The sequence below is a fragment of the Mus caroli genome, unplaced genomic scaffold, assembly GCF_978045245.1.
Source record: "Mus caroli unplaced genomic scaffold, Mus_caroli_1 scaffold_16, whole genome shotgun sequence".
Classification (NCBI taxonomy): domain Eukaryota; kingdom Metazoa; phylum Chordata; class Mammalia; order Rodentia; family Muridae; genus Mus; species Mus caroli.
The window spans coordinates 60,049,573-60,070,000 of record NW_028227271.1 but is presented as its reverse complement, the minus strand read 5'-3'; the positions used below and the strand labels follow the sequence as shown (position 1 = coordinate 60,070,000).

At 38.0% G+C, this 20,428-nt stretch overlaps 1 protein-coding gene across 2 annotated transcripts in view; it reads right to left on the bottom strand.

The window, feature by feature from the left end:
• Nudcd1 (NudC domain containing 1) overlaps window positions 1-20,428 on the bottom strand; it is a 52,868-nt gene that overhangs the window by 1,250 nt on the left and 31,190 nt on the right. For both annotated transcript variants that reach the window (XM_021182895.3, XM_021182896.3), the window contains exons 7-10: window positions 20,284-20,428; window positions 12,302-12,427; window positions 3,632-3,791; window positions 1-210 (exon numbers count right to left, since the gene is read on the bottom strand). The exon at window positions 1-210 is cut by the window's left edge and continues 1,250 nt beyond it. In XM_021182895.3, the coding sequence (XP_021038554.1) occupies window positions 1-210; window positions 3,632-3,791; window positions 12,302-12,427; window positions 20,284-20,428 (641 nt within the window). The remainder of the gene's footprint in view (window positions 211-3,631; window positions 3,792-12,301; window positions 12,428-20,283) is intronic.

The window sequence follows — 20,428 nt, the reverse complement described above, 5'->3', positions numbered from 1 at the left end:
AAATAGGATCATTGGTTTCTAGGCTTGCTACCTGCTGCTTAGCAACTTGCCCCACATGCCTGCCTTCCTTCCTGTTGTACAGCACAGTGGACATGGGGGTGGGCTGCCGGTAGATGAATACTCGGCGAAGGCACTCACAAAGGGCTGCGTATGAGTAGTTTGGAGAACATGCAAAAAATTTCTTGTCTCTCTTCGAGGCTTGGACGTAACCTGCCAAAATACAAGAGAAAAAACAAAAAAACAAAACTGTCAAACTGAAGTGAGAAAAATCAAGATTTAACATTTAGTATCCCATGGTATCTATCACACATTTAAATACTTATGTAATACATATACTTATGTAATACATATACATATACAGTCAACAATGGTTGAATTCAGCACCTTTAACAGTGAGTCACAATTTCTTCTAAGAGGTATAAAAACAGAATTTTAATTCCTAAGGCACAAGCAAGCCTCTTGCTCTTCAACAAAAGCACAGTAGACTTCTGTTTAATCTCTACAAAATAAAATAGTAACAATCTAAAGTCTTAAATACCAAATACATAAGAGCTTTAATGCCTAGTTTAAAAAAAAAATAACCCTAGGAATACAATGACAACTTAAAAGAATTAAAAAAAGACAAACAACAAAACAAAAACAAATAAAGAAGGCACTAGATTATACAAAGGCTTTTCTCCCATGCCCATGAATTTATTGTGAAAATAAGCTATATGAGTGAAAGTAGTTTACAGTTTAAAAAAAAAAATCCTCATATAAATTCTAATGATATTCTTTGGAGAAATGGATAATACAATCCTGAAATTCATATGGAAACACAAAAGACCCTAAACAGCCAAGGAAATCCTAAGCAGAAAGTAATGGGTGGAGGTTATTATAGTAGTGATTGATCTCAAGCCATACTACAGAGCCACAAGAACGAAGGCAGCTTAGTACAGGCACAGAAACAGACATACAGACAAATGGAATGGTGTGAAGTGGAATTTCTCCACGTGTGGTGTGGGTCAGACACTTTTGGGAGCGGAGTGACCGTTTCACAGGGGTCAGCTAAGAGCATGAGCAAACAGAAACACTGCCACTAACAAACATTAGAAATTCTACAGCCTTTGTAAGGAGTCCTACTGGGAAACAGGATATCCACATGGAGAAGAATCAAAAACTTTTAAGACCTGAAATTCTGAAACCAGTAGAGAAAACAAGTGGTAACAATTGACAAGCAAAAGAAGGACTTTGTGGGGAAGACTACAGCAGTTCAAGGAGTAAACCAAACTCACATACTGGATTGTGCAGAAATAAAAGGTAATGTGCAGCAAGAAAGCAAGGAATGCTGAGAAGACACAGCCTACGGAATTCGAGACTATCTTTGCTATCTGTTTCTTAGAAATCATTGTATCCAGAATAAAGAACTCACTGAATTACACCAAACCAAACAATCCAGTGTATAAATGGATGATGACATGAACAGGTAGCTATCAAGATGAAGCACAAATATCTCATACATATAGAAAAAATGTTCAGCATGTTTAATGTGAAAATTCAAATTAGATCTATAATGAGATTCTGCCTGAGTTACTCAGGATGGCTGTTACTGAGGAAACAAAGGACAAAGAATGTTGAGAATAATGTGGGGAAAGAAGAGCACTCACTCAGTACTGATGGGAGTGTGTACTGGTACAGACAAGAAGGAAATTAGAACAACTGGAAAAGTACAACCACCATCTGATCCAGTTTTACCTGGTCATACAATGGAAGGAAACAAAGATGCCTGCACCCAGCATAACACTATTTACAGAAGTAAAGACATAGAATTAGCTTAGATGCCCACTAACAGATGAATACATAGAGGAAATGTGACACACACTCACATATTCACATGGAAAGAACAAAATTATACACCACAAGGAAATAGATGGGAATGGACATTACCATGTTAAATGTTATCAGCCAGACTCAGACAAATACTTCATGTTTTCATTCACATACAGACTCTACATATTAACACACACACACCCCACACACACCCACAGACATACACATATGTGTAAGTACAGAGAGATACAAAAAGGTGATTAAAAGATAGATGACATCGTAGAGAGTGAAAGAATAAGGAAGAAGACAAAAAAATCATTTTTCTCATGCAAGCTAGATTTAAATGCATACATGAATATTTATATATTTTGCATATATGTTTATATATACTCTAAAGTGAGCAAAGTTATGAGGCACAAGCAGGTCAACACTGCTTGTAAAATATTAGGTGAAGATATAGGGATCTATTTGAGTAGATGAACATTAACTGTACAAGAAACTCCAACAATAATGTATGTAACTCAAGTACTAGCTAATATAAAATTGATTTAAGTTAGGATGAAGCGTGGCAGTTCATTTCCAAGACCATGTTGACATGGAATTGAAGACTCTTAGCATCTAAACGCAACCTGGAAGAACTTTCCTCTTCCTTAAGGAAAGAAGATAATTACAAAACAGCAATTACACTAGAGGACAGAAATTGTGTGGTTAATTAATCTATCAAACCTCTTACTATTTCATTTTATAGAAATCCACTTAAGAGCATGAGTGAGGCCATTTAGCTATAAGCGCTAAGTGACAAATTTCCTCATCAATTAGAGTTGTACACACACAGCCTTTAAAACCCACAATTCTACATTTTGCTGCGAGTTTAAAAAAAGCTTTAAATAAAGCAATAACTGTAGCTAATTCACCTAGTACAACTCCTACACAATATTACATAAAATCAATGATGGCATAGTCTATAGCTATATACTTTAAAATTTTTTCAAGGGGTAGTTTCAAAATAAGTATTTTCCTCTTTAGCAAATAAATTCAATTTGTGCTTGACCTTTTCATGACTGTTTCATTATCATGGCCTCTTGTTTACTCTGTGGCTTGGACTTTGAGTCAGACTCTTGCTACATTAACTCTGGCTAGCCTCAGACGTGTCTGTGCATCCTGCCTCATCACTCGGGTGGTGGGAATGCAGGTGTGCACCACCAGGCTTGGCTTCGTTGACACTTAAGTTCAATGACCTATGTCTTCCAAAAAAAAAGGGGGGTGGGCATTACTGTACAGCAACTGCATGAGTTTCTGAAGAGACTTACATACAAGTTGTGAGTACAGCAAAGTTAAAGCTCCCACTAATAATGACTTAAAAGAAACAACTGATTAGAAATATTCCAAGCCGGGCGTGGTGGTGCACACCTTTAATCCCAATACTCGGGAGGCAGAGGCAAGCAGATTTCTGAGTTCAAGTCCATCGTGGTCTACAGAGTAAGTTCCAGAACAGCCAGGGCTATACAGAGAAACCCTGTCTCAAAAAACCAAAAAAAAAAAAAAAAAAAAAAAAAAGAGAGAGAGAGAAAAGAAAAGAAATATTCCAATGGCTATATTGTCATTTCCATGTCCATCCTGTGTTATCTTCTGTGCAACTGGAAGAACATGTTCATCTTTCTAGTCAGTTTAACAGGACACAGAAGACCAAACCACAGCAAGAACCAATCCATGTAGCGATCAACGTAATGTAGTCAATGGAGGGCTCCAATTAAGAAGCACAGTTTTAAGATGATGACTACTTGGGCAGACTGGAAATGCTACTGTAGTGAATGCTCTCTACCTAGGGCATTGAAGGTGGCAATGTGCTCCCACATGTCGTCCTGCTTGCTGCAATGTGGTTGCCAGAGGAGAGCATCGACATCATGGCGTAGACAGAAGCACGGCATTTCTTTAGGATCCACAATGACTGAGAACAGGTACTGGTTGCTGCCAAGATTCACCTAAAGTAATAAAGTAAATTTAGTCAAAAAGTTAATAATAAATGAAAAAAAACCTAACATACCACATCATCGCCAATTATTTTAAACTAACTTTTCTTCCTTCCATTCTTCCTAGCATGCAGTTCAGCCAGCCGTGTACTTGGCAATTCTCCTGTCTCAGCCTAGAATTTCACACATGTACCAGACACCACGTCGTGCTTGCTCTACACTTTTAGGACTTAACTGGGTTGGCTCTTCATAGCACTCCTGAAAGGGATGTGTTTCTGTTTACATTCATTTTAAAGGAAAGCAAAGGTGCACTAGGACTTAGCTTGTCCAAAGTGAGGGTGGTTTTAAGTCACAGACAATGAAATCTCTGTTCTTAACCAATATGCCATCTACACCTCAAGGTTAGTAGTTAGTTTAACATATGACGTGAAAGTACCAAAAGAATAGTTTTAGATCAAAGAATACAAACATTAAACTTAATAATGTTAACTTGTAAATATTACCAAGAATAAGTAACAGCTACTACAGCTTATGGGCATATTCTATATATCAGGCATGTATTAAGTACTAATCTCCACAGCTCATGGTGAGCTGTTATCTTCATGGAATAGCTGAAAGTACAGCCTCGAGAGTTTTAGTAATTGGTTCTAGCCTATAAGGAAAACCCACAATATTGGATAAAATCTCAGATCTACTTACCAATTACTGCACTGTGCTCCTGAATTATAGTATTAATATCAACAATATTGTTAGCAGTTGTTATGGCAATACTGACGCTTGAGGAACTCATTTCACTACAAAAGTCACCATCTGAGACTCATAGTTGGATCCTACTTACAGGGAAGCTGCATTAGTAGACATAGGTTTCAGTCATATTCCTCATCAGCCATCTGATTATTAGAGCTTTCAATTCCAACAGAAATAACATCAAATGTAGGTGCTAGGTTTAGAGTTAGTTTTGGGGGGCCCAGTGTGATAAATGCTGGCTTGATTCTATAAATTTCACAGGACAAAAGAGAACAAAATCTTGGCTGAGAAGCTGAGACTTGTACTCTGTAAGGAAAGTCCTAAAAGGCTGTCATGTGAGGATTTACTGGTTCTCCAAGGCAACCTGGGCTCTCAGACTCCAATGGCAAAGTTTCCCACCTCAGGAGAATAACACAGGGAAGCAGGGCTTTTAGGCCCAGAGCACACTCCCCGCAGCAAGGATGGGCTGACATGTTCTCACCTCTGTTCATTTCTTTTTTTCCCTTGCTCTGGCCTGTCAGTGGCCAAGTAAGACTTACTTTCCAAGTAGCGAATGGGCCTGTTAAGAAAGCCTCGGTGGATCCAGCCCTGCTTCAGTTCTTGCTCATTGCTGCTGTTTTCCTTTGGGTTTCCGAGGGCTTTCCCAGAAGGACAAACCCAACTAAAGTAAGGCACAGGCGGACTGCAAGCGGATTTTCATAAAATGTGCCCATTCTACTTTCACGAGTGAAGTGAGAATTAACATTGCAAATGTTGTAGCTTACTTATCCATTAGCCTCCTATGCATGAAGGGACAGCAGTGAGAAAGGAACAAGTCAGCATAAACCATCAGCTGAAGGCTTAACTAAGAGAGAGCTCAGCCATGCAGATCAGAGTGTGTGGGTGGAGGTCTCTCAGCATTAGCCCCGGTTCTGATTACAGGCTTTCTCTTCTGCCACTTACTGATCCATATGTGTGCTACACAGTCTATCACCATGCTACTGACCACAAGCCGGAAGCTCCACACTCTGCCTTACTGACTCCTGCCCTCTTCCACACTCTGCTTATTCCCCAAGACAGACCAATCATCACCTGTTCCTGGAATATTTATTCTCACGATCCTAGGCAATGCACAACTCTAAAACTTCTTTATTTCATGTCTATTATTTCCAATAAAATATTGGACTAGATTAGATTGCTGGGTGCACAGACTACCACCAAATGCTGTCACCCAGAACACCCACACTGTAGGTCTCTGGAACTTCTGAACATTTCTTTAGATAATAAAAAGGTATATTTGGGATTTTCAAATGGCATGATTAACCTGGCTTATCTGAGTTAACCCAATGTATTCTTAAGTTTCCTTGTAAGAGGGAGGAAGAAGGTCACAACATAAAGGACAATAGAAGAATAGAAGCAAGGAAAAGGAGGGTGACTACGGGATACAACACTGCTGCTCATATGGCTACAGGATGGGACTGAGAGCCAATGTAAGCATCCTTTAGGAATGAGAAAGGCATGGGAGGAATTCTCCCCAAGAACTCCACAAAGCAAGCCAGATCTCACAACACATTTTAGGACTTCTAACACTCGGTGACACGGAATGATTTTTTTCCCCCATTAATTCAGATCATGTTTTCACAGTAACAGTAACCCAAGATAGTCACCATGTTAGTACAAGTTTGCCTTTTGTATCTATATCCTATGTGTTTAATGAGTGTTTGTTTTAAAACTATTTCACCAAGGCTCTATACTTAGATGAGATTTACTACAGTCCATTTTACAGTTAGAAAAACTAAAAGATTTTACATGAAAGATTTAGCAACTGGAGGGTTCCAGGGTCACAGGTTTCTGTACTGTCTGTTCTGATCCCCACATTCTGCTACCCACATCACCCTGGCTTTCAATGTCCATATAAGGGCAATGTCCATATACTCCTTTCTAATACACCTACACAAAGCTCTTTAGAGGGCTGACCTCCAGCAACCCGGTTCCATCTCATCCGTTTTCTCTGTACTTTCAGTATTAAAACAAACATCCCATGGCTTAACTAATGAAGAAAATCATCTCTATCATTTACTTTCTGCTTTGACTATAGTTTGTTTTTTTCTTCATATGGAAGCTTAAGTAATGTAACATGTGATGATGTAAATTTCTCTTTCTGAAGGCTTATCCCTACCTGTGCTGAGTGTCATCTATATTTGTAGGGCCGTGGGTGTGTGGGAAGAGAGGAGTAGGAAGAGGGGAGTAGGAGAGAGCCCGCAACTGGTCAGAGTTTCTGTGCCAGACGCTTTCCACATGGCCTCAGGTGGGCATCTGGCTGTGTAAAGCCATTGACCCCACATGGCGGAGGGGTGGACAAGGGGCAGCCCCTGGTACCTGGTTCTCAGTCTCTGGCATCCCACGCTGGATATGGCAGAGGAGCTGAAAACAGAATAGGGGCTCCAGGGCGACACTTGGCCCCTGAGATAAGGGGAGAAGGCAGAGGGAGAGAGGGCACTGGGTGGTTCCCATGCAGGCGAGAGTCCTTAGTCCGGGCCTTGATGAACAGAGGCAGTCTATGGTTTTAGAGTTTTATTGTAGAAAGGCAGGGGGAAAGAGAGAAGAGAGAAGAGAAGAGAAGAGAAGAGAAGAGAAGAGAAGAGAAGAGAAGAGAAGAGAAGAGAAGAGAAGAAGAGAAGAGAAGAGGAGAGACTGGCCATGGCCAAAAGGAGAGAAGGGGGAAGGGAAAGAGAGAAAGAGAATTAGAGAGCAAGAAAGGTGAAGGCTTAGAGAGAGAGGTAAAAGCTTAGAGAATAAGAGAGAGCTTAGAGATCGAGGAGGGGCCAAACAGCCCTTCTTATAGTGGGTTTGTTATCTTGTTGTTGCTAGGTAACTGGGGAGGAATCTAGCCAGAAGGACAGAAGCTTGGGACATTGTCTATGTAACTGAAAGCCACATGTTTCTCCTGTGGGGGCTGTGGGGACGGTAACTTCGACGGGAGCCAGGGGTACAGGAGACCTGGTCAAACGCCTACTGTCCCACGTAGGTGGAAATTACCACCCATCAGGTACCACCGGGGTTCAAGACCTCAACTCAACTGGAGACCAGGCTGTCTGCGCATAGCCCATTGCCCCACATATACTCCATATGAAATTCCTCTACGACTACTATCTATTCTCACAGGCTTGTTTTTGTTTGGTCTTGAATATATTCTATCCTGAAGTGTTCCATGGTTCTTTTCAGACTCTACTTAGTTATATGTATATAGCCTTTGCATATGTTCTAGAAAAACAAACAGGAAACCCTAAACACTCCCTTCTGCCAGACAGAGTGTTTCGAAGAGCACCTATGATTGAAGAGATAGTTTTAGTGATGATGTCTTAGGGTTTTACTACTGTGAACAGACACCATGACCAAGGCAAGTCTTATAAAAAAAACATTTAATTGGGGCTGGCTTATAGGTTCAGAGGTTCAGTCCATTATCATCAAGGTGGGAGCAGGGCAGCATCCAGGCAGGCATGGAGCAGGGGGAGCTGAGAGTTCTATACCTTCATCCAGAAGCTGCTAGTGGAAGATTGACTTCCAGACAACCAGGGTGAGGATCTTATGCCCACACCCACAGTGACACACCTATTCCACCCAGGTCACACCTATTCTAAAAAGGCCACACCTCCAAATGGTGTCACTCCCTGGTCCAAGAATATACAAACCATGACAGACTGTAATTTTAAATACCAACCCCAAGGTTACTCATTTGGTTGTTCTGTTGATACACTGTGTATACAGTGAGACTCTTTGTGTTGCTGTCTGTTTTTTAATTAATTTTATTCTTTTGCAGTTTTTATCTGTAATGTGTAGCATAATCTTTTCTACTATATTTTTGTCATAACAACAGTTAGATTAAATTATTTCTGAAAATTCCTTGTTTCTTGACAATGAAATATTTTTACTATTTGTGTCTAGTTGCTGCTGTAAGAAAATGCCTGGTAGCCAGGCGTGGTGGCGCACGCCTTTAATCCCAGCACTCGGGAGGCAGAGGCAGGCGGATTTCTGAGTTCGAGGCCAGCCTGGTTTACAGAGTGAGTTCCAGGACAGCCACGACTACACAGAGAAACCCTGTCTCGAAAAACCAAAAAAAAAAAGAAAATGCCTGGCATAAACACTTTACAAGAGGAAGACTTTGGCTCCCTAATTTCAGTCACCACAGTGGGGGAACTAGAACAGAGTAGCTTAGCTTATATCATGGTTGTGGTAGGGGGCAGGGTCTGGAGTGAGGAATATTCCTGGGCCAACTGGTTTTCTCTTTTGCTATCTTCATACAATCTGGGACATTAGCCTATCGGATGGCACCTTTCACATTCAAGGCATGCCTTCCCACCTTAGCCACTCCCCGCTGGAAAAGCCTACACATAGTAACTCTTGAAATGCACTCAACTCATCTACATGCCTTTCAATCAATTCAAAATTGACAGCAAAGATTACGTGTCTAACAAATTAAGCTGAGTAAAATAACTACCCTGATAAGTGAATGAAATGAAGTGGGGTAACTAAAAAACATAATTTTTACTTTTGTAAGATCCTGAAGAGACTGAAATAGCCATCATGGGGTGGGGGTGGGGGGGATATGTTACTTTTAAGGATAAAGCCATCAAGTTAAAGAAGGCAAAACACAGAAGATAGATGTTAATCATTATTTACCATGAACAATTGTCCAAGAAAAACAAGAACAAAATGTTTAAAGGGTTCCAGAGTCCCAAACATTATTACAAGGGCTATTGAGTATAATTTACTGATACAGCATTTGTGTAAAAAGCTCTGGTTTCAATGCCCAGATGTTTCTTTATCATTAGTCAGGAACAGGAAGCATAAATCAGTTTTCAAAAGAAAACTCTATATCCTGGTTCTAAATAAAATCTCACGAACTTTTTAACTGTAGACAAAAGTAAACTGGGAGTATAACAAAAAAAAAAAAAAAAAAAGATGACAGCAGTGGGCAGATAAATTGTCAGCAAGAGGCAACAATCAATAGTTTATTATCAGAACAATAAAAACAGCGAACCAACTGCAACGAGAAGAAAGGATTTGAAGAGTAGGCTGAGGCAGCCTATTGTAGAGGCAATAAATGCCAATTACCTCAAATGCCTCTATGGGCTTCTATAGAAATAGACAGTATGGTAACTGATGCTCATATTGTTGCTATGCAAGGATCGATAGAAAGTTACTTTCTTCAGGATGTTCAATATACATCATTGGGCGAATAAGAAGAGATTTGAGTAAGATTACTGACAGGGCTTTAAATATAGGCTTTGTATTAAATATGAAAAATTAATCTAGACAACTTCTTTCATAGAAACTCATTCCTTGTTAGTACCAAAGATGTATTTTATTGCCTAAATTAAATAAATCTTTTGTCCAATAAGATAAAAAATACATTATCTGTATTTTCACATTCACTATAGATAAGTTGTATTTAATGCTGAAGTACCAATGAAGACTATAATTAGAGTAATATATTTTCAAGAAAATGTGAAGTAGTCAGCTAATAGTCTTCTTAGGAACACCCAGTAATTAGACTTCTGAAGACTTTTGTGTCAGAATGAAGAAATTCCAAGAATCCTCAATTACTGTTACTAGCCAATTAAATGGAAAACTACTACTGAGAAAAGGATTTTATTTATCTATTCAAGAACAAAGTCTTCATTGGGAAACCAGATCAAAACTTGGATTTTCAATTCACACTTGGTACACAGATGAAATCTATAAAATACTCAGAAGATCTCTATTCCCTACTTTATTTGATCTTCATTATCTAAGAATTAAAAAACTACTATCCACTTCATAAATGAAGAAATTCAAATTTAAGGAGCAGAGATATAGAAATTAAGGAGGTAATAAATAGTGGCTATAATTTAAATACAGATGTGTTTCCAGACTTGTATTCCTCATTGCCAAACACTATTCTCTTCAATAACCCACTTTATAGTAACTATGGGGCAAGTACCCTAGTTTTCCTATATGCTGCTACATCAGATATGGCAATCCACATTCTATGACTTCTGTGAGTTAGGTTAGATAGTAATTTGTTCATGCTTTTACATCTTAAACTGAAAATGGAAGTTTTATAAAATACTCTTTCATTTTGCTTGAGCACTCATTTATTAAATTACTTATATAATTGATTTTTTCCATTACTGTCAGCTAGGATGATATAGTTATCTAAGTGATATAAAATGGAATGATAGAAATAAACATTTAAAAATTTATACAAATCACTAAGATGATAATTTCTACTTAGAAATATAAAGGAAAAGACAGCAGTTTTTCCAGTTTCAAAACTGATCACATTTGATGTTTAGTGATATAAATCATAACTGTCATCGAATTTCATCAAACTATTCCAACAGAAATATAAAAATATACTGAATGAATGGCACAAAATGAATTCATTGTCAAAATGTTTTATACTTGGCTGTTCTAAAGTAAAGGAGAATAAACTACCAGCTACTCTTTGCCTTGAAAACACTGCTCTCCTCTGCAGTGCATTTCCTATCACCTACACTGTATTCTGTGTCTTGTATGAATTCTCTCAATGGACAGCACAAGGACCTGGGAGTCAGAAGAATATAGAGTGAGCACTCAATAACTACAAGAATTTAAAAAAAAAAAGTCAGTTTTCTAATCTTCTCCTAAGATTAAAAATACAACTTAAATACAAAAAAAAAAAAGAGAAGGAACATGAACAAAATTGGCAAGATTAAAAAAAAAAAAAGAAACTAGATAATTTTACTAAGTTAGTTAATATGATCAACTTCAAGCCAGAATAATCAAGAAATATCACATGTAAAAGAGAGACTTTTTCTACAGATTCTGTAAGCATCAAAGGGACTGTTCACAAAAACTTTCTCCAATATATTAAAAAGAAAGGTCTGGATGGGATGAATAAATGACAACCACGGTTATGTCATTTGAGCCACAATCACTAAATGCTATTTTTCCATGGACTGTCCTTCATTTGAAGCAGCTGACAAGCTGCAGTTTATAAGAACTGGATGCCTGGTCCCGACCAGAAGGTGCAGGTGAGGCACAATGAGGCAGGCAAGGACAGACAGCATCGCTCAGACTGTATAGCAGAAGCCAGCTTCAAGAGCCCTAGTCTGTGACTAATTGGACTTTGTAATTCTTCATTAAGGATTTCTGAATATAAAAAGGCTTCATGTAACAAAGATGTTACAAAACAGTAGCATAACGAACAGTAGTTTGGTTAAGGGCACTAGAAGAATGGCTCAGTATTTAGAAGCCCTTGCCGTACAATCACGATGACCAGAGTTTGGATTTCAGTACCATATAACCAACTAGGTATCCTGCAAATGTCATATTTTCTACTTTCAGGGACCTGATCCCCTCTACTGGCCCCATCTGAACATTCATGCACACATGTGGGCACTCATACATACACACATACACAAGTGTATACACACACACACATCATTTTTAAAGTTATTAATAACAAGAGACAATTCTTATTTCTTAATGCTCAGTGTCAGGTATAAAGGAAGTTACTATATATAATAGGTTCACAACTGTATACAAAAGGTAGGCAGAGGAAAAAGCCTGAAATATGTCAATATAAAACAGAACTCAAACAATTATGCCTTTAATATGGAAATGAGGCTACTTCATGGAGTGATAAGATTTACTATACTCAGTAACTTTTAATCAAATTATTTTTGCAAAACATGTATTTCATTCAATTTCCATCTGCCAAATTTCTTATTATCCACAACAGTTTAGAAATGCTATTATCAAGAACTTACCACATGAGTTGTTTTTAATGTATTGCCATCAAATCTGCATAAACTGGAGCTCTCTTCAAAGAAAATATCACATTCTTCTAATTCTTGAGCATTACATGGAGGCTTTTCCTTATCTGGATTTGGATTCTTAAGCCAAAAAAAAAAAAAGTTTCAAACAAAATACAATAATTTATTCATCCTTAAAAATATTTTCAAAATGACAGATTTAGTCAGAAAGGACATTACAACAGTTGGACATACTGCTTCAAGCCTGTGAACCCAGAACTTAAATGTTTGAGGCAGACGGACCATCATGACTTCAAAGCCAGCCTAGGGTACATAGACTGTGTCCAGTCTGGACTAGAGTCCTATTCCAAGACACTAAATCCAACGAACTGGTCAGCTAGCCAGCAACAGGCTCTTAGCTGTTATAAATATATTATATATATCCAAAGATGAAAAAGAAGTTGAAGATGTGATATGAAAGACAGAAAAAAAGAACCTAAATATACAAAGTATGAATAGAAAAAAAAAAAAAAAAACAAAAACAAAAAAACCATGAGATAGTTAACTAGGTAATTAACCAATGCAGGTATAAACTGAACACTACAGAACATTAGAGATTGGTGTATGTTTAAAAAAAAAAAACAGAGTATAGCAAGTCACAGTAATGAGATTGCTAAAAAATAGTAGTAAAGAGAAAATACTAGAAGCAGTCAGGAAAAAATATTTTGCATGCCTGACATAGGATACAAATAACTGACGTCTCATACAAGCTATGCAGGTCAAATAATACAGTGTTTCAGAAACAGAAACCAAAACTGCTAACACTGAATTATACTCCTGACCAACTGAAAGAGGGAAAACAACAAAAACACTTTTACTAAAAATAGCTGGGAGAAATAATCACCAGCATACCTACACTACAGTAGGAGACACTCTGGGAAATTCTTCAAGGAGGGAAAAGATGAAATTAACTGCTAACTCAAGATAAATGTAAACCAGAGGGAACTGGGAATATGCACGTGTGTGAAAGGACCTGTTTTCTCATTTTGCTCTTCTTCAAACAGAAAGGCAAAAAAAAAAAAAAATAATGATGTATAGCAGACTGGAATAAATACATGCCAATAATACAGAGAAAGGAGTGCATACACTGCACAATTCCTAAGCTGAAACTGAAATACTACTGTTTAAGAAATAGTATTAGAGACAGCCACCTAATGTGTATACATGTGTGAGTGTGTGCATGTGTGTGTGTGTGCACATGCAAACAAAAAAGGGAAACATTATTAAGATAATTATTTTAAAAATTAGTTGTCTAAGCTACCTCTGAAGGCAGAGAAAAAAACAAACTTTCAAAGTAAACAAAAGGGAGAGATAAATACAGTAATTAAAAAAGTAAAGAGCTGAAAGTAACACTCCATGTATTAAATTGAATAGTTAAAAACTTTCAAAAAAGGGAACTGAATGCTCGGATGTTAAAACATAATAGTAGATCTTCCACGTGAACTCAGGAGAGGGTCCCAAGGTCCCCAGAGAACTCCCCAAGCCACAGGCGCCCTAGCACACCCAGGATCTTGAGATCACTGGTGAGTGGAACCCAACATCTGTTCCAAAGAACTCCGGAGGGTCTTGTGCCAGCAGGAACAGGGACAAAGGAGCCCCGCCCTACTAGATGCTGGGATTCCTTCAGGTCAGTGCCAGCCAACTTGGTAGGCCCTAGCACACCAAGGATCTTGGGATCACTGAGACCAGGCTACACAGGAGAGCACGTGGGCAGCAGAAGCAACAGAGCTTCTTGAACAGGGTCCCTCTGGGCCTTCATCCACCTTCCCTGCCAGAGGAGAGTCAGCCTCCAGGGAGGGCTCTGACCCCGGGACTCAGGAGGTGGATCTGAGCTCCAGACTTCTGGGCACCCCGCTGAAAGAGGAGACTTTGACTGCAGAAACTGCTCTGACCACTGGAACTCAGGAGAGAGTTGGACTTCCAGGAGTGCTGACAGAGGCTAACAGAATCACAGGAGGAACAAGTAACAGCCAGAGATAGCTAGAACATCTAACAACAGAGGTTACCAGATAGCGAAAGGCAAACATAAGAATCTTACTAACAGAAACCAAGACGACTCACCATCATCAGAACCGAGTAAACCCACCACAGCAAGTCCTGGATACCCCAACACACCCGAAAAGCAAGACTCAGATTTAAAATCATATCTCATGATGCTGGTAGAGGATTTTAAGAAGGACATTAATAACTCATTTAAAGAGATACAGGAGAACACTGCTAAAGAGGTACAAATCCTTAAAGAAAAACAGGAAAACACAACCAAACAGGTGATGGAATTGAACAAAACCGGTTATACAAGACCTAAAAAGGGAAGTAGAAACAATAAAGAAAACCCAAAGTGAGACAACGCTGGAGATAGAAACCCTAGGAAAGAAATCTGGAACCATAGATGCGAGCATCAGCAACCGAATACAAGAAATGGAAGAGAGAATCTCAGGTGCAGAAGATTCCATACAGAAGATGGACAAAACAATCAAAGAAAATGCAAAATCCAAAAAGATCCTAACTGGAAACATCCAGGAAATCCAGGACACAATGAGAAGTCCAAACCTAAGGATAATAGGAGTAGATGAGAATAAAGATTTTCAACTTAAAGGGCCAGTAAATATCTCAACAAAATTATAGAAGAAAACTTCATTAACCTAAAGAAAGAGATGCCCATGAACATACAAGAAGCCTAAAGAACTCCGAATAGACTGGACCAGAAAAGAAATTCCTCTCGACATAATAATCAGAACAACAAATGCACTAAATAAAGACAGAATATCAAAAGCAGTAAGGGAAAAAGGTCAAGTAACATATAAAGGGAGATTTATTAGAAATATACAAGACTTCTCACCAGAGACTATGAAAGCCAGAAGATCCTGGACAGATGTTATACAGACCCTAAGAGAACACAAATGTCAGCACAGGTTACTATACTCAGCAAAACTCTCAATTACCATAGACGGAGAAACCAAGGTATTCCATGACAAAACCAAATTCACACAATGTCTTTCCACAAATCCAGCCCTTCAAAAGATAATAAAGGGAAAACTCCAACACAAGGATGGAAATTACGCCCTAGAAAAAGCAAGAAAGTAATCCTTCAACAAACCTAAAAGAAGAGAGTTGCAAGAACAGAACCCTAACAACAAAAATAACAGGACGCAATAATTACTTTCCCTTAATATCTCTTAATATCAATGGACTCAATTCCCCAATAAAAAGACATAGACTAACAGACTGGCTCGGTAAACAGGACCCAACATTTTGCTGCATACAGGAAACCTACCTCAGGAATAAAGACAGACACTACCTCAGAGTAAAAGGCTTAAAACAATTTTCCAAGCAAATGGTCTGAAGAAACAAGCTGGAGTAGCCATCCTAATATGAAATAAAATCGAATTCCAACCCAGTTATCAAAAAAAGACAAGAAGGGGCACTTCATACTCATCAAAGGAAAAATCTACCAAGATGAACTCTCAATTCTGAAAAGGTATGCTCCAAATGCAAGGGCATCCACATTCATTAAGGAAACTTTAGTAAAGCTCAAAGCACACACTGCACCTCCTACAACAATAGTGGGAGACTCTTAACACCCCACTCTCATCATTGGACAGATTCTGGAAACAGAAACTAAACAGAGACACATGGAAACTAACAGAAGTTATGAAACAAATGGATTTAACAGATATCTATAGAACATTTTATCCTAAATCAAAAAGATATATCTTCTTCTCAGCACCTCATGGAACCTTCTCCAAAACTGACCATATAATTGTTCATAAAACAGGCCTCAACAGATACAAAAACATTGAAATTATCCCTTGCATCCTATCAGATCACCACGGACTAAGGCTGATCTTCAATAACAACATAAATAATAGAAAGCCAACATTCATGTTGAAGGTGAGAAACACTCTACTCAATGATAACTTGGTCAAGAAAGAAATAGAGATTAAAGACTTTTCAGAGTTTAATGAAAATGAAGCCACAACATACCCAAACTTATGGGACATAATGAAAGCTTTCCTAAGAGGAAAACTCATAGCTCTGAGTGCCTCCAAAAAGAAACTAGAGAAAGCATACACTAGCAGCCTGACAGCACACCTAAAAACTCTAGAACAAAAGAAAGCAAATTCACCCAAGAGGAGTTGAATGCCGGAAATAATCAAACTCAGAGCTGAAATCAACCAAGTGAAAACAAAAAGAACTATACAAAGAATCAACCAAACCAGGAGCTAGTTTTTTGAGAAAATCAACAAAATAGATAAACCATTAGCCAGACTAACTAGAGGGAACAGGTACAATATCCTAATTAACAAAATCAGAAATGAAAAAGGAGACATAACAACAGAACATGAGGAAATCCAAAGCATCATCAGATCCTACTACAAAAAGGCTATACTCAACAAAACTGGAACACCTGGATGAAATGGACAATTTTGTAGACAGATACCAGGTACCAAAGTAAAATCAGGATAAGATTAATGATCTAAACAGTTCCATCTCCCCTAAAGAAATAGAAGCAGTCATTAATAGTCTCCCAACCAAAAAAAAGTCCAGGACCAGATGGGTTTAGTGCAGAGTTCTTTCAGATGTTTAAAGAAAACCTAATTTCAATTCTCCTCAAACTATTCCAATAAATAGAAACAGAAGGTACTCTAACCAATTCATTCTGTGAAGTCACAATTACTCTGATACCTAAACCACATAAAGACCCAATAAAGAAAGAGAACTTCAGACCAATTTCCCTTATGAGTATCAATACAAAAACACTCAATAAAATTCTCCCTAACCGAATCCAAGAACACATCAAAACAATCATCCATCATGATCAAGTAAGCTTCATCCCAAGGATGCAGGGATTGTTTAATATATAGGAAATCTATCAATGTAATTCAGTATATAAACGAACTCAAAGACAAAAACCACATGATCATCTCATTAGATGCTGAGAAAGCATGTGACAAAATCCAACACCCATTCATGATAAAAGTCTTGGAAAGATCAGGAATTCAAGGCCCATACCTAAACATAATAAAAGCAATCTACAGCAAACCAGTAGCCAACATCAAACTAAATGGAGAGAAACTTGAAGCAATCCCACTAAAATCAGGGACTAGAAAAGGTTGCCCACTTTCTCCCTACCTATTCTATATAGTAGTTGAAGTCCTAGCCAAAGCAATTAGACAACAAAAGGAGATCAAGGGGATACAAATTGGAAAGGAAGAAGTCAAAATATCACTACTTGCAGATGATATGATAGTATATATAAGTGACCCTAAAAATTACACCAGGGAACTCCAAAACCAGATAAACAGCTTCAGTGAAGTAGCTGGATATAAAATTAACTCAAACAAGTCAATGGCCTTTCTGTACACAAAGGATAAATAGGCTGAGAAAGAAATTAGGGAAACAACACCCTTCTCAATAGTCACAAATAATATAAAATACTTTGGCATGACTCTAAGGAAGTGAAAGATCTGTTTGATAAGAACTTCAAGTCTCTGAAGAAAGAAATTAAAGAAGATCTCAGAAGATGGAAAGATATTCCATGCTCATGGATTGGCAGGATTACTATAGTCAAAATGGCTATCTTGCCATACGCAATCTACAGATTCAATGCAATCCCCATCAAAATTCCAACTCAATTCTTCACATAATTAGAAAGGGCAATTTGCAAATTCATCTGGAATGACAAAAAACCTAAGATAGCAAAAAATAAATCCCAACAATAAAAGAACCCCTGGTAGAATCAACATCCCCTACCACAAGCCGCACTACAAAGCAATTGTGATTAAAAACTGCATGGCAGTGGCACAGTGACAGACACATTGATAAATTGAATAGAATTAAAGACCGTGATACAGCTGTCTCCTGTGAGGATATGCCAGAACCTGGAAAATACAGAAGTGGATGTTCACAGTCATCTATTGGATAGAACACAGGGTCCCCAATGAAGGAGCTAGAGAAAGTACCCAAGGAGCTGAAGGGGTCTGCAACCCTATAGGAGGAACAACAATATGAACTAACCAGTACCTTCTGAGTTCATGTCTCTAGCTGCATATGTAGCAGAAGATGGCCTACTCGGCCATCAACTGGAGGAGAGGCCCTTGGTCTTGTGAAGATTATATGCCACAGTACAGGGGAATGCTAGGCCAGGAAGAGGGAGTGGGTGGGTTGGAGAGCAGGGCAGGGGCAGGGTATAGGGGACTTTTGGGATAGTATTTGAAATGTAAATGAAGAAAATATCTAATAAAAGACACTGATTTAAAAAAAAAAAACAGAATAGTAATACTATACAATCTCTTCCATGCTGCAGGAAGATTTGCCTAGTCATTTTATGACTGAAGCATTATGTAGATATCAAAAGTGGATAGATGTTTTCCAAAGGTTGACAAGTAGAGCATCTAACTATCTCCCATTCCCCAAGTTCACTGCCATCAGGGTAGAAGACAATGTTGTATTTTTGCATTTTTCGAAACAAAAAACATTATTGTTTGGGGGATAAGTAGCTTTTCCATAAATATCAATGTTCCTTCAAAACCATCAAGCTTAAAAGGAGTTCAGCTTAATTATCTACAATCTCTTCTAGTGTCACAATTATTATATTCTCAACAAAGCTGGTTATAATAAAAATCTGCCAAATGAATGAGCCTGGGGAATAAGGCTTTTGTAAAAAGGGCTATGAAATCACACTTTCAAGCCTGGCATATGAATTGCAATAATTCCTGAAATTGTTAATGACTGTTAGCAAAGATGAAACTTGTGTTCTCTATTTGGGCCATACTTCTCTTTGCATAAAAAAAAAAAAATTCACTTTCAACAATTTAATCTCTCTTTTCTAGCTTAGGATGCACCTTATTCCTGCAGGGTAAATAGTTTTTCAGAATCTTCTTTTTCACTCTTAGTCAACATAGCAGTAAGTCAGACGATTACACGTGCTAATATCAGTTAGTAAATGATTATATAACCAATGTTTATGAATGTACTGTTGAATGTTTTCAAAATTTCAATAGGCTATTGCAAGTCATTAACATGGTAGTATGTTCTCGCATAGCCAAAAGTATTGCCAGGTCACTGTAATCATTATAAGGAAATATTTCACTCATTATGAATAATCTCTTCACTAGAAGGTGGTGGAGAAAGAACAACAGCGATCTTCCACATCCCCACAAATATTAACTCAAGACTGGACTTGGAAAAGAAGTGGGGGCAGGGAAAGGCAAACAACAGCAACAAATGCAGACCTGAGATGACAGAGATAAGAACATGGAATGTTAGACATATAAAGGAGCAAGGTTTTAAACCCACAAGATGACAAAAAGAACACAGGGACACTCTCGGGGACACTGGAAATGAGAGACATGTTTACTGATGCTATCATTGTTATTTTACTTATATCTCATTTTCTGTTTTTAATACTTACTCTCATATACATAATACTTATGTTTTACATTGGTTAGTTTTTGACTGTTCTATTCATGAGGACATGGGGAAAGGGGCATTTGAACACTTACCCAGGACTGGGAGGTGGTACAGTTCAGCCATATGAACTTTTTACTTTTAGTTTTGTGAGTAAACTCCATAGTGATTTCAACCTGTACATGTATGTATTATAGCTCTATTTATAATAATTAAGTAATAGAATCAGCCTAGGTTATTAGCACATAAGTGGCATAACTGTAACTTGTTTGTCAACATTGGTCGATTCTTCTAAAGAATGTCGAGATACATATCTACATGTATGCAGCATGTAAAATATCCTTTCACATTTTTGTATATATTCAGAGTAAGCTATACAAATAATAGAACTTCAATCTATATTAAAACATTAATTATGTTAATGTATCATTTATATTAAGAAAGGCAAACTAATGTTTGACTTGGCATAATCTTCATACAAGATATTCTGGATTCTTAGGAAGTGCCTTACCATGGTAATGGCTTACCAGTTCATCAGAGGTCAGGTGCATCACGCGTTCTGCTATTGCAGCACATTGGGCAGGGTCTCTTATAAGTTCACCTTGTTTATCACCAACCACCAGCTCAGGCCACATCAGTCCTTCATTCTTCTTAATCAAAGAAATCTCCAAG